We start from the raw sequence: 14,872 nt of genomic DNA on the forward strand, positions 1-14,872 counted from the left end.
TTTACTTTTTTTACTTTTCACGTCCTGTAAAATAATCATCACACATATACGGGAAATAAGGCCTGTTCTGACGCTCCTGAAAGTTTGTATACTTTGGCAACCAGCCGTTTAAGATGTTTAAGAGCTTTAAGAGTAAAGATTTATTGGTTATTCACTATTGGTACTATTGGAATTGACCAATCAAATTACTTGTACAAAAGTTAAGTAACTGTATTTTAATGCAAGACAGCTTCAGGTTGTTAATACATAACCTATATAAAGTTCAGAGTATTCTGATTTCTGATTCAAAAAATTTGTTGATCCTATTCGAAAGTGATATTTTTAAGCTAAAGTATGATTAAAAATATTTTTGAATTATTAAAAGAAGTTGTGTAAATAATAAACGGTAAGTATATATTTAAATTAGTTAAGACAAATAAAATAAATAAGTATTTTGTCATGACTAGCGCCTCAGACGGCCTTCGGCCGTCTTCGTTGCTTCTATTTCATGTTCATTTTTGTTCAATTTTTAAAAGTTTTAATGTTAATTTTTTCAATTTAATAATTTTTTAAATAAAATTCTATTTTACTTAAAATATTTTTTTGCTTAAGTGTAAATTTTTCTATTAATTTAATTATATTTTTAATTACAAATTATATGTTATTTATTATTTATATTATTATTTATTTAGTAGTAAAAGAATAATTTCAGACTGCAGCTCCATCTCTTAAGTATATGTGAATTTTTAATGTACTACAATTTCATTTGGAAACATGAGTTCGCCCTTCTATTCATATTACCGATGCTTAATCTTTTCGATACTTTTCGAGTTACACTTTCGAGTGCATTCGATTTTTTTATCCCATGTCTTTTTTTAGAAAGGAATCTTAAACTTAACCTTTAAAAAGATGCACATTATAATTCACATTATAAATGTATTTATATTATTCTTATCCGAAGTTTTAATATAACGTCATTTAATTAACATTTTTCTATGAAAAGTACTATTTATATAACATATTATAATTTTAAGTTTTTTCAAATAATAACTTTTCTCTGTGATTGTTGTCAAAGCAATAAAAAGTTCACTTACAAATAATTAGAAAAAGGAAATAAAATATTGTTTTGGCGTAGTAATAAATTAATTATTAAAAATAATAATTAATAAATTAATTAGTAAAAATAATAATTAATAAATTAATTATTTTTTTGCAAAGCAATAATTGTATTTTTAAATATTTCTTTAAAATTATACACCATTTTATATATTATATTGCGTATTATTTTCTGGAGATATAAAATTGATTTAAATATATGTTTACAGCATGTAAAAATAAAAGATGGAGGAAGAAGATAATAAAAATGAGAAAAGAAAAATCTACCGAAAGTTTATAAGACCAGATTATAAACCAAGTATGGTTTCTTCTCAAACTGCTGCAATTTGGAGACAACGTGCTTTACAAAGAAATACACAATCTACACCATCTGATGATAACAGAATAGGTATTTGTTATTATTATCACAAAAGTTTTTAATGCTCTTTTATTATATTAAATTTTAGAATACAATTTCTTTAAAAATAAAATAAAAAATTAGTCTATATACCATTAACATTTTTTAGTTCACCAACTACACGAATCCAGTGATGACAAACATGAATCTGATGTTGAAACAGTTTCTTCATTAAGCTCTAATGAAATGTCTATTAGTGAAAATTCACTTATTAATGATGTGCCTAGAGACGACGAAATGCGGATGGACACTAACCAAGATTTCGACGAAGAATTGAATGAGCATTCCGCCTCAGAATCAAACACACAAAGTGAAGATTTAGATAGTGAAGAATCAGATCCCGAATTTTTTGACAATGTTGAGGGTAATGAAGATCCAATTAATATATATCCGTGGGAAAATAGAATTATGTTCTCACAATCTAACTTAACAGTCAGAGATGTAGTAGCAATGACAAGAGGGTTTAGTTTACGATTTGGACTGTCATATCAAGCACGGTTAGAGTTAACTAATTTATTAAAGTTATGTGCAGGTCCTGATTTTGACAGTCTAAATCTGTCAAATCATAAAATGTCTCGCATGTTTGAACCTCCGGAAAAATCAATAACATTTTCCTTCTATTGTCCAGCTTGTAAAAAAGTACTGATCTCAAAACAGAAAAAAAAATCACAAGCAATCCCTGAAGGATTATGCGATAAATGTGGATCGCAATGTAATTTATCGACTAAAAAAGGAAAATACATGTTGATGGTAGATTTAAAATACCAAATTGAACAATTGTTAAAACTTAATGATGTAAAAACTTTTTTAATCGACAGACATAGAAGGCAAAACCCTGTTAACGATATTGATGGAAGTATAACAGACGTTCAAGACGGAACTTTGTATAAATTAAACAATCCTACAAATTCGCGAAACGTTTTGACGCTAAATGCATTTTTTGATGGGGCAACCATGAAAAGAAGTGGTAATGAAAGTTTTTGGGCTATTTTGGTATCTATGAACGAATTACCAATCAATTTGAGATTTAAATACATTATGGTAGGAGGACTTATGATGGTTGATAAGGAACCAAGCCCTGATTTAATAAATGCCTTTTCAGAAGAATTTTTAAATTTAATTGAAATTTTGAATACGCAAGGTGTTGATTTAATAGTAGGTAATCGTCGCATTAATTTCATCATAAATCTTTTGTTTATTGTTGCAGACTCAGTTGCTAGGCCCTTATTGCAGAATCGATGTCAATATAATTCGTATTGCGCATGTAGTTACTGTTATCAACTTGGACTGTATATTAATCTCGTTAAATATATCTTTGATCCCGATTTTATCCTCAGATCGCATGAATCTCATGAACAGGATGTTGATGCTGTTAAAGATCGCCAACAAAATGTCAGACATAGACAAAACAGTAGGAACATAAGGAATGATCGTCGTACTTTCGTCAATGGAGTTAAAGGTCCTTCGAGTTTCATGAATTGCAATCAACGCGTTGATATGGTTTGGAGCTTTTCATTCGAATATTTACATGCTGTTCTTATTGGATCCGTTAAGCAACTATGGGAAATATGGGTTGCAAATGGTTTCTTATCTCAAAAAGATGTTGCAGACATTAACGGATTAATTAGTACCATTACAATGGTTTTCAAAACACATCGAGTTGCGCGAGGATTTTCGTTCAAGTCAAAGTGGAAAGCATCTGAGTGGAAATCGTGGCTATTGTTCTATGGAGTGCCCTGCTTGAGAAAATATTTACCTCCCCACTGCCTCGAGCACTTTTCACTATTAGTCAATACCATTTTTACTTTATTGAAAACGAAAATCACAGTGGAAGAGTTACTTCAATGTGAATTGGATATGATACAATTTGTCGGAGATTTCGAGATTTTATATGGTCAAATAAGTATGACTTTTAACGTACATCTTCTACTCCACATAGTTGAATGTGTTCGACGTTGTGGCCCACTGTGGGAAACTTCGGCATTCTGCTTTGAGAGTCACCTGCATGTGCTGAAGCAGTTTGCACTAGGTCCTAAAAAACCAGAGCAGCAAATGGCCTCAAAATCATTGGACATCCTACAATTTAAGATTGAAGCATCGAAAAACATTTTTCATTCTGAGACTGCCAGATTGTATTGTCAAAGAATATTTTCTCCTGCTTTGCTATCGACGTATGTTTCTGGAAGTACCTATGGTGTAACATTCTGTGGAAAGAGTTCACATGTTCGAATTACAAATCCTGCTAACAATGAAATAATTGAAGGAGAATCTTTTTTAAAATGCATTTATAATGGTTGTGTTTATAAAAGCGTAAAAAATACTCTTTCTGAAAAAAGGAATGCTACAGTTTTCAAATTAATCTCCGGTGATGTTGTTCAAGTCCAAGATATTGTGAGAACAAACGACTCTTGCTTCTTGTCAGTAATTAACTTAACTGTTATTGACGACGAATTAGTGAGACATTTGTTTAGAGTTCTAGAAAAAGGTAATACAGAAATACTAATATCTATAACTGATGTTACTGAAAAATTAATATTCATCGAATGTGATGAAAATAGTTATGTCTGTCAATTACCTCAGAGTATCGAAATACAGTAGAGTAAGCAACGGCGAATACATAACTGTACCGATTTATATTTTCGTATGTGCATTCTTCAATTTCTCGAAACTCTTTGCTAATTTTCAAGCGAATCATATGTATAATTTAGAAATGGTGATTATCAAAAGAAATCAATAATAGTTTCTAATAAACTATATCTTATGTAAGATGTATTATGATATTGAATGTAATATTATTTAATTAAAATTCGACAAAAAACATTTTATTAATCATTTTTTATATTATTTATTATTATATTTTTTAAATAAACTATTATTACTAAATTTATTAATAATCTTTTATTATACTTAACATTATAATAACAAAATGTTCCAAGATCCAATTTAAAGTCTGTGCGCTTGCGCCAACAATTAAAAACAATTCAAAAAAAGTTTAACTTATTTCCACAATTAAAAACGATTCATGAAAAATATAATCGATTAAAAACAATTGACTAAAATTTTTTAATGAATCGTTTTATATTGTGACCAATCGATTATTTCTAGAAGGGATACCTATAGACCCAACCTTTTTTACAACAGTGCTTACCTACATGTGATTCGCGTCATTTGTGGTTTTTATTTAGCTGTTGAAAAATGTACAAGTGTTTTTATTGTGCGAACAAGTATTTTTTCTCTTATAATAAAAATAATAAAAATTACAATTTTTAATAAATAATTGTACCATGTGTATATGTGTGTTTGTGATTAAAATAAAGTGACATTTATATATTTGTTTGTTATGCATTTATTATAAGAATAAATCGTATTTCAATACTTACCTTAAATATTATTTATTTTAGTTGCAATATTATATTTAATATATTAAATTAATAATAATTAATGATGTTTCATAATATATACACTGTAAAAAAAGGGAGTTAAATTTTAACTCCCCCGGGGGGTCTATAAAAGTCGCACCCATTGGGGAGTTAATGCCAGGGGAGTTAAATAAAGAGAGTTAAAATTTAACACCCAAATGCTAACTCCCCATGGAAAAAATAACTCGCGCGGGTGTTGAATAAAGGGAGTTAGAAATTATTTTTAAGTTTATTGAAAGTTGTGTAAAGAACAATTTTCACTAAACATTTCAGTTAAATATGCCGAATATTACAAGTAAATATTCAATAAATTTTTAGGAAAGTTTCGGTGCTGTGGGGGTATATATATATATATATTTTTTTTTTTAAATGGTATTCATATGTGACCGTAAATACGACCATAAATACGGGCATAAGTACGGCTGTATTTGCTGTTTCAATTACACTACCTTTCTAAGGCCCGTATTTAGGGTCGTATTCACAGTCATATTTATATGCTCGTATTTACAGTCGTTCTTTTTCAGTAGGGATATGACGGGTCCAATATCGCGGAATAATTTTTAAATCTCAGCATATTAACTTGAAACTTGTTACTTACTTATTTTCAGATTACAAATTTGATTTTAGTTTTTGAAAAGTCAAAACGACGGATCTATTATAGCGAACGAAATTTTTAAAAGTCGTCTAATTTTTATAATACTTGAAACTTGTTACTTAGAGGCCCCCATTTCCGCAATAAGAGTCGGATAACGTCAAAACAATCGGCGGATAATGGAAAAAAATTATTGGAGTGATTTTAAAATAATTAAGGATTTAAAAAACTTTAGCCCTTAAATATTGGATCCAACATAAATTATTATTAATCCCCCCACAGCATCTGAACTTGCAGCAACATTGACAATATTGCTGCAAGTTTCACAATATTGATGCAATGTTAACATTTTAAAAATCTCGAGTTATATTCGTTATCAGCGACCACAACAACTCACGAGTATCAAGTTTTAAGTTAATTCGACGAGTTTTCTAAAAATCCATCTGCCATATTGAATCGGACATTTTATATTTATTTAATACTGACCACAGATTCGTACTAAGCGACCTTGGAAAATCTCAGAGTATTGAATTTCAAGTTAATACAACTTACAACGATTTTTTAAAAATTCGTCCGCCATTTTGAAAAAAATCAGCCGCTTCAGGTTTTTGTTGATGAGGGTCCATGGGCGCGATATTTTGAGCTTTTGAGAGAATCCCCTTAACTTTTTTCCAATAAAAATATAATGAAAAAGAAATTTTTTCTCAAAAAATGTTTTCTGATATAATTGTTATTAAACATAATGCTTAAAGTCAATGATAATTTTTCGTCCGCTTGGACGAAATTACTACCTCAATATTACCTTAATATTACAGTGTTATATATTTATTAAAACAGATAATTAAACATTTTGCCTTTGGTTTCATAAATATCAGAAAGATGTTGTAATAAATGTATAGTGGTTTTAAAAAAAGTTTCATCTATTTCAATCTTACGCCAACTATAAAGTCATACAATTTGATTACAACGATATTTCTTTAAATGATATTAGGTACATCAGTTTATTTACAATAAAAGTAATCATCTTATTTCAGGAAAAAAGACTACAGTCGGACACTTTGTTATTGGCCCAGAAGTTGGAGGAAGTTACAGTGAACAATGGAAGCAAGCCCTTGCAAAACCAGGCAATCAAATAACAAAATGGCAGCCTTTCGAATAAATATTTCTTTGTATAATAAGAAAATTAATACCATACAAATATAGAACTCACATTCTAGATTGCATTTTTGTAATAAAATTTGTATATTTCTATTTATATATATAAGCAATTTGTAGATTTCTAATGATTTACTGCAAACATCACATTTTTAAAACAGTTTCAATTTTAACATCTCTAATGTTCATTAGAAACTAATTATAACTTTGTACTTTAAAGTTAAATGTTTCCTTGCGAAATTATTGCAATGCTGTCTACATGCTGTATCCGTCTTTGACGGGATTTTCGTGCCTATAATTTCAATGCAATCACTTTTTCTAAATTGATAGAACTTCTTCTAAATAAAATGTAATTTATTGTGTATTTATGTTTAAATCAGATTTTACGAAAATTTTTGAATTTGTTTTGTATGTATTTTTAAAATTAATATTAATCCTAAAAGAATTAACATATTTTAATGTTTTTAAATTATTTTAATAATAATTTTGTATGTAATAAAAGTTTTTATTGACAATAATGTAGTTTTTTCCACGAAGGTGCCAGTTATACCTAATATTTTAATATTCTTTTTATCCCACATGCACAAAAATGGCGCTTTCTGATAGCAGACGACAGGGAGGAAAGTCATTCATTTCTTCGACCGTATGAAAATGGCGGCCGTGTTCTCCCAAGGGCAACAAAATTAGCTGTTCACATGCATTTTTTTTTTGCCCATGGGAGAAAACGGCCGCCATTTTCATACAAGTCGAACAAGTGAATGACTTTTACTTCCTGTCGTCTGCTATCTGAAATCGCCGCTTTTGTGCATTAGGAATAAAAAATTTCGTAAGTAACACGAGAATAAAGGCAGCCAATTTCTTTACGATGATTTTTGTGACACGAGTGGAGGTCGAGGGCGCCCCGAGACCTCCACTCGTGTCACAAAAATCACCGTAAAGAAATGGCTGCCTTTATCCTCTTGTTGCTTAATATACTATATAATGTGGCTCAAAATATATTAACAGTCGAGTCGCATTAACTTTCAGATTTGTATGAACTATATTTCACACTCATTATTCTAAGTACATCCACAGAGAAAGTTTATTATTGAAAGTTTATTATACTTGGCGCCTCGTTCTCGAGATTACATGTAGTAGTGTCTAGCTGCTAGGAACTTCACAACGTTTGGAGTTTGAATTGGAAATTTTTTCCCGCGCATGCACGCCTGTCGGCGCGCGCGCGCACCTAACTTCATTGTTGTTTCGTTGTGCAAGGAACTCGGCACGTTTTTTTTCTCAAACGTATTATAATTTCAATCGATTTAAGTTATTTACTCTTATTTTGACTAATGAGAGGCTCAAGCAAGAAGAGATCAAGAAGCAGATCTAGTGAAAGACGTCCCTCCAAGAGAAAATTGGAGGAAAGAATAATTAGCGTGGAAAACAAACTACTTAACCTCACTAACCTCTTACAGCAGATCGTTAACGGAAAATCAAAAGGTAAATTAACTTTATTATAAAGGAAAAATACTTACATGAGATTCCAAACGATTCCATGTTTGTTATGCGAGTTAAATACTCCATAATATGCACAAAAGTGCGCGATTACCGCTCTCTTTCATGACGAATAGTTCCACAAGAACAAATTTTCGTCTCCCTCCGCAAATAGCAAAGGGATCAACTCTAAATGAAGTATTTTTGAATTTCAGAAATACCTGAGAGCACAGCAACAGATATTTTGCAAAATGGAACAAAAAGTTCAAACGATAATACTCTTGCCAATGCGCCAGATCATGACAATAAGTCAGACGAAGTACAAAATAATCAAACCGATCCGCCAGGCGACTCCGGCGAAAATATGGCCGACCACGATCTCGAAAATTCAACAGCCGCACACAGACGGACAAGAATCCTAGTGTTGACGACGACGTACTGGAAGCCCTGGGGGAAGACCCAAAAGAGTCAATCCAGTTTCAAGGCGATACACATGACAAGGTGAAACAAATCTGGGATCCAGGAAGGAAGAGTAAGGAGACCGAACTCTGCTTCTACAAATGTCTGAGAAATATGCACGAAAAGTGCCAGACTCACTGTGTTCTAGTTGATCACCAATTAAGTCGATCATGCGCATTGAACTAAAGTTCAGTGTTGACATAGATGAAAAGTGTGGTTATGTCAAGGTAAATATTACATAGTTTAAACAGTGTTAATTTTAAAAGCAAATTTATTTATTTGCAATTGTGATATTATTTAGATTTTCAAAATAATTTAATAATATATTTATGAAAAGGGAAAAATTTTGCGAAAATGGTTAAGAAGAATTGTGTTTATAACTAGAGTATATTTACATACCGTAGAAGGATAGAAGAGACTAATGTTTTTAGACTCTTTTTCTTTCTTTACATCCTGGCACACAACACGTCATTTTTTAAATAAAATAAATAAATAATTATTAAAACGAAATGTATTGTATATGTATGTATCTCACTAAGACCAGCTAAATGTAAACATTAGATCTTACATCTCACTCGCACAATTTTTACGAGAAACAGAGACACAACACAGCTTATGCGCATGATCAACTTAATTGGAGGTCGACTAGAACACAGTGAGCCTGGCACTTTTCGTGCATATTTCTCTGAGATTTTTAAAGCGCTTTCTACACAGAGTTCGGTCTCCTTACTCTTCCTTCCTGCTGGGAGCGTATAATGAAAGAAGGAATAAAGGAAGATCCGCTAAATAAAATCTTGGACAAATACCCTCGCGAAGGTTCTTTTAGAACCGAAGCACCGAAGGTTAACCCAGAACTTTCGCCTGCCTTAACGGAAATAGCTGTAAAAAGGGATAAACATTTTTCCCTGACACAAAAATGTGTCGGTTCAGCCTTAATATCTCTCGGTTCTGCGATTTCAATGATTCTGGATGACTCAAACGAAGGAACAGATCGCTTAGTTTTGATTGAGCGTTCGGGCGACACAGGTCGCCCCCTAGCTAACATATTTCATCAGCAGACAGTTTGCCGTAAATCCTTTATCACCCCTCTCATGAATAAAACCATGAAGCCCATACTCGAGGCAACCGTCGCGGACGAGTGGCTTTACGGCAAGTCCTTGTCGGATCAGGTAAAAGAAGCTCAGCAAATTGCAAAAGCATGCGGAAAAATTAAAGCTCCGGAAAAATCTATCGCCAAAAAACCATCCACCAGCAGTCAGGGAAACTGGAAGGGCTTTTCTGCGCAGACCCAGCAGAGGAGCAATTTCCAACGGGTCCACTGGAAATCGCAACCGTATTCGAAACCGAGAACATACAATTCGCAGAATCGAGGCCCTCAACTAACACAGAGTCGTCCAAAGCAGAATCACCAATTACCCAAGAAGAAATAGTGGAGGTAAGAGATTTAGCAGGCAGGTTGAAATATTTTCTTCCTGCATGGGAGTCAATTACCCAAGACTCATTTATTTTAAGCGTCATAAAAGGCTTTAAAATACCTTTCAAAGAAACTCCGTATCAAGAATACCCTCCAATATGTACTCCTCAATCGAACCTAGAAATTGTTTCTTTACAAAAAGCGATTGATTTACTTCTGCTAAAAAATGCTATAGAAGTCTGTAAAGACTGCAAGGGTCAGTTTTTGTCCTCATTCTTTTTGGCCGAAAAATCTTACGGCTCTGACAGATTTATACTAATCTAAAAAAGCTGAATCAATTTATTGAGCCCGACCATTTTAAAATGGAAGATATCAAAATTGCTAAAAATTTATTGACTAAAAACGCGTTCATGTGATCAATCGACCTAAAAGATGCCTTCCTTCTTATTCCTATTCACGCGGAAAGCAGAAAATTCTTAAGATTTCGTTTTAAGGATGTACTGTACCAATTTACATGCTAACCTTTCGGCCTATGTCTGAGTCCCTTTTTATTTACAAAAATAATGAAATCTGTCATGTCAAAACTTTGGTCAAAAGGATTCTTATCGGTCATTTACTTAGACGATATGCTATTAATCGCCAATTCTTACGATTCATGTAAATCAAACGCGTTGCAATCTATTGATTTACTTAAAGATCTAGGATTCATAATTAACTACGAAAAAAGTTCGCTAGTTCCCTCTCAGTCATGTACTTACCTCGGCATGATTTTAAATTCAAAAGATTTAACATTGGAATTAACAGAAAAGAAAAAAAACTCGTACTTCTTCCCTTTTAAATCAATTCAAAGTTGGAACCGAGTGTGATGTTAGATACTTTGCAAAGTTGCTGGGAGTGCTAAACGCATGTTCTCCAGCACTTGCATACAGTCCCATTTATTGCAAGAGGTTAGAACGAGAAAAATAACTGACACTACTATTCAACGGCGATGACTATGACGCAAAAATGTCAATTAGGGAACACCTTCGCGAAGATCTCGAATGGTGGTAATCTCACATTCCAATAGGCTTCAATCCCATTAGAAGCCATCAGTTTCTACTCGAAATTAATACAGACGCTTCTTTAATCGGTTGGGGTGCTTATTGTAACGGGTTATCCGCGCAGGGGTTTTGGTCAGAAGAAGAAAAATTCTTTCACATAAATTATTTAGAACTCTTGGCCGTTTTTTTCGCCCTAAAAAGTTTCGCCAACCATTCGTCAGATTGCGAAATATTATTACGGGTGGATAACACAACGGCAATAGCCTACATTAATAAATCAGGTGGTGTGCAGTATCCAAAATTAAATAATTTAGCTCGCGACATCTGGCAATGGTGCGAAAAACGCAAAATTTGGATCGTCACGTCATATATCGTCTCTAAAGAAAATGTAGAAGCAGACGAAGCTTCAAGAAAAATTAACGTCGATACCGAATGGGAATTGAATGATAAATCATTTAAAATAATTGCCCGCAAGCTAGGTTCGCCAAAGATGGACTTACACTCGATTCTTGTTATAACGAATCTCGTTACAACGTTCTCTCGTTATAACGAACATTAAAACTCTCGATACAACGACAAAAAAAACACGAACGAATTTAAGAATTTAATTTAACCAAAATTTTGGTTAACTCAAAAAAAACGACAAATTTAATCGACTCTTAAATTTATTTAACCTAAAGAATCTAGTGATCCGATTATTATTAAAAATACTTACTTTTTCTTTAAACTGATTTCATAATTCAAAAACTTTTAATATAAATAAACATACTTTACGAAAAATTTAGCACGTATTTGACGTTTGAATAGAACGTGAAGTAGGATCCTCTCCTTTCGTCGTAATATCGAGATTTTGAAGTCCCGAGATCGTCGTTATAACGAGAATCGAGTGTATTCGCAACACGTATTAATAAAAAATGCAATACATTCTGTTTACGTTACCCGGACCCAGAAGCAAGTTACGTCGATGCCTTTACAATCCAATGGAATAAAAAATTCTTTTACGCATTCCCACCGTTCGCTCTAATTTTACCCACATTGAGAAAAATTATTCGGGACAAAGCCACCGGTATCATAGTGGTACCTGATTAGCCCACGCAACCATGGTACCCTCTGTTTCTCTCCATGACGTGTGAACCAATTCTCTACTTTGATCCTTCACCAAATTTATTAATTTCTCCTTCCAGGAATCTCACCCACCCGCTTGCGAGGAATTTGACGTTAATAGCAGCCAAATTATGCGGGAAGCCTTCTTGAAAAGGGGAATACCAGAGAAATCGCTTGACCTGTTTCTGTCATCTCTATCAGAGTCAACGCAAAAACAATACTCAGCACCGTTGAGAGAATGGGCAACTTTTACAAAATCAAATAATATCGACATATTTCAAACAGAAATAAAGGATATAATAAAATTTCTTACAGTAAAATTTCGAAACGAAGCAAAATACGGCACGTTAAACTCGGCTCGTTCAGCGATTTCTCTAATATCGGAAACACAGATTTCCAAGGATCGTCTGTTAAACAGATATTTCAAGGGAGTCTTCAGACAAAGACCTATAAAACCCAAGTATTCATCTACATGGGATACGGGACCTGTCTTAAATTACATCGAAGAAGTATCTGCACGTCCAGACCTCAACGCAACAGAGAGATCAGAAATAACAGCGTAAAACAACTCGGTTGTAAGAAAGCATTCATCAGTGCCACCTAGTGGCATTTTTGGGTACTCAAATTCTATACGCGAGAGCATTTTCTCGAATTGAGAGCGTGCGCTGAGCTAGTTTTTAATTTGTAACTCATACAAATATTGCTGTTCCAAAATTTCTTTTGGTGAGATAAAAAGGTAATAAAAAAAGTAATATTTTGAGGTAATTTTGAAAAAAATCGAAGGGGGCATAAAGGGTTAAAAATTGAAAAAAAAAAATTTTTTTAATTTTTTCTATGAAATATAAATTAAAAAAATTTGTGTGATACATAGTTTTAAAGTTTAGGTAATTCTGCAGAAAAAACTCTCTGGGCAGGCTCGGTAACCTACCATGTATTTAATATGGCTGCTGTTTTTAACACTAAGCGCCACCTAGGAGAAGGGCTCAACTAAAATTTGAATGTGGTAGTGTTTATAAGTGTAACATTTTTATTTTTCAAAATTATTTATTTTTATTCATTAACTAACCTTAAATAATAAAAATATTGTTTAAGGGAGAGTTAAATCACGAAGATTAAATATAAAATTAAAGAAAGGCGATATTAATTTTTCGGTTTCCCAAATTAAGTTAATTTTATAATAGCTTGCAATTAATGAGTTTAATTTAGAATTTTATTGTGTGTTTCTTTCTGAAAATAAAGTATAGATTAGAAATAAATTTAACACTTAAACATTCATTTTAGAGTATTTATATTTTAGAAGTAACAAAATTAGAAATACATCATTTTTAACAGTATATATATTTTTAAAAACTTGAAAAATCTTATTAAGAACAAAATTAAATTATGATTAACTTTACAGTTTACAGTTATCATAAGTTGCAGTAATATTTAATGAGAAAAATTATAGAGAGTGTTTATAAATGAATTAACAACAGCGAAGTAATTACTATTTAAAGTATAAATATTTCAATAAACTATTCGAGAATAGATTTTAAAATGATGAAAATCATACACAGAATAGAGTTAAAAAATTGATTATTTCCCGATACGAATGCATAGTAGAATTAAAGCATATTAATTACATTAATGAAAGATTTTCCCATAAATATTAAAATTCTACGGTTCTAAATCGAGTGTAGGATATTTTGAAAATATACTTCGCTTTTACTTTTTCGTGTGTCAGTGTCGAAAAACGTAATAGTTTTTTTTACGTTTAAAAAAAACAATTACTTAAAAATATGAAAAACAATTATTTAAAAGACGAAATCAGAAATAAAATATTTCTCAATACGAATATTTAGTTAAATTTATAAAAATTAATTAAATCAAAGATTTTCTCGTATGTAATGAAAACTCATGAAAAATCTGTTTTATCAATTGTAAGATTTTCTTCATTTTTTGCACAAAAAAGAAAAAACCAGAACTGAATTTTATAATTACTTATTTTTCAGTGTCGAAAAAGTGTGTTGACTTTTAATAATGGAGTTCCATTTAGCCACCGCTTTTATAACAAGTAAATTAGCATTTGGCTTGTTAAGTAAATTAAAAACAATTTTTCCCTTCAAAATTCCGACAAGAAAAGCTGTTGTGGACGCGATGTATTGTTGAATACACAGTGTCAGGAATAAACTTATCGTTTCATCTCTATGTTCATTACATGTAAATACGTCAGTTCTGACTTCTTTCTTTAAAAAGTTTAAGAGAAATGTGACAACTCCTTTTTCATGTAAAATAGGACTCGAAATCCTTTGGAGAATAGATTTTAAGTCACAGTGGATTTCTTCTAAACGCGACCTTGAAGCAAAACGAGAGTTGGATGGACTAAAAGCAAGTTTGTCTATAACTGACTTACATACTTCACATGATCCTATTGTTCCTGATTTTTTCCAAATTTGTTTTAAAACAAAATCAGTCGCTGTCGAAATTGTACCTTTTTCCGGGATTGGATCAGTGTTACAAGCTTTTGCTCTAAGTAACGATTGTGGAACATTTACAGCAGGACGAGTGCAATTTGAAAGCGTTTGAGATTCATCAATTGGACCAAAGTAATTTTGCCAGGAAAGGACAAAATTGCTTCCATCATCAATACAGTTAGCTCCATCCGATCGACTTTTGCTCATATTATTAATGACCAATGTTTTAAAGGAGCCTATAAATTGGAAACAAGTCGGTTTCCTATTAGAA

At 31.9% G+C, this 14,872-nt stretch overlaps 4 protein-coding genes across 4 annotated transcripts in view; all 4 read left to right on the plus strand.

Annotated features, from left to right (window-relative positions):
• LOC122502145 overlaps nucleotides 1-7,091 on the plus strand; it is a 111,409-nt gene extending 104,318 nt beyond the window's left edge. Inside the window, exon 4 of the mRNA XM_043612063.1 lies at nucleotides 6,538-7,091. Within this exon, the coding sequence (XP_043467998.1) occupies nucleotides 6,538-6,662 (125 nt within the window). The 3' untranslated portion in view covers nucleotides 6,663-7,091. The remainder of the gene's footprint in view (nucleotides 1-6,537) is intronic.
• LOC122502130 lies at nucleotides 1,322-4,211 on the plus strand. The gene is made up of 2 exons (XM_043612038.1): nucleotides 1,322-1,483; nucleotides 1,602-4,211. Exons 1-2 carry the CDS (start codon nucleotides 1,396-1,398, stop codon nucleotides 4,088-4,090), a joined length of 2,577 nt encoding a protein of 858 aa, XP_043467973.1. The 5' UTR covers nucleotides 1,322-1,395; the 3' UTR covers nucleotides 4,091-4,211.
• Nucleotides 7,092-7,986: 895 nt separating the features above from the next.
• Nucleotides 7,987-8,636, plus strand: LOC122502287. The gene is made up of 2 exons (XM_043612247.1): nucleotides 7,987-8,137; nucleotides 8,347-8,636. Exons 1-2 carry the CDS (start codon nucleotides 7,987-7,989, stop codon nucleotides 8,634-8,636), a joined length of 441 nt encoding a protein of 146 aa, XP_043468182.1.
• A 413-nt stretch (nucleotides 8,637-9,049) lies between these two features.
• On the plus strand, nucleotides 9,050-12,544 carry LOC122502245. The gene is made up of 2 exons (XM_043612193.1): nucleotides 9,050-10,025; nucleotides 12,229-12,544. Exon 1 carries the CDS (start codon nucleotides 9,346-9,348, stop codon nucleotides 10,018-10,020), a length of 675 nt encoding a protein of 224 aa, XP_043468128.1. The 5' UTR covers nucleotides 9,050-9,345; the 3' UTR covers nucleotides 10,021-10,025; nucleotides 12,229-12,544.
• The last annotated feature ends 2,328 nt before the right edge of the window (nucleotides 12,545-14,872 follow it).

This window comes from Leptopilina heterotoma, unplaced genomic scaffold, assembly GCF_015476425.1.
Source record: "Leptopilina heterotoma isolate Lh14 unplaced genomic scaffold, ASM1547642v1 Lhet_106, whole genome shotgun sequence".
NCBI lineage: Eukaryota > Metazoa > Arthropoda > Insecta > Hymenoptera > Figitidae > Leptopilina > Leptopilina heterotoma.

What these genes read in the sequence shown, in the direction of transcription:
- LOC122502130 (XM_043612038.1), top strand. Translation starts at nt 1,396, where the DNA reads ATGGTTTCTTCTCAAACTGCTGCAATTTGGAGACAACGTGCTTTACAA. An exon ending in ATCTGATGATAACAGAATAG is followed by an intron (nt 1,484 to 1,601) that starts GTATTTGTTATT and finishes AACATTTTTTAG; the next exon opens with TTCACCAACTACACGAATCC.
- LOC122502245 (XM_043612193.1), top strand. Translation starts at nt 9,346, where the DNA reads ATGAAAGAAGGAATAAAGGAAGATCCGCTAAATAAAATCTTGGACAAA.
- LOC122502287 (XM_043612247.1), top strand. Translation starts at nt 7,987, where the DNA reads ATGAGAGGCTCAAGCAAGAAGAGATCAAGAAGCAGATCTAGTGAAAGA. An exon ending in CGTTAACGGAAAATCAAAAG is followed by an intron (nt 8,138 to 8,346) that starts GTAAATTAACTT and finishes TTTGAATTTCAG; the next exon opens with AAATACCTGAGAGCACAGCA.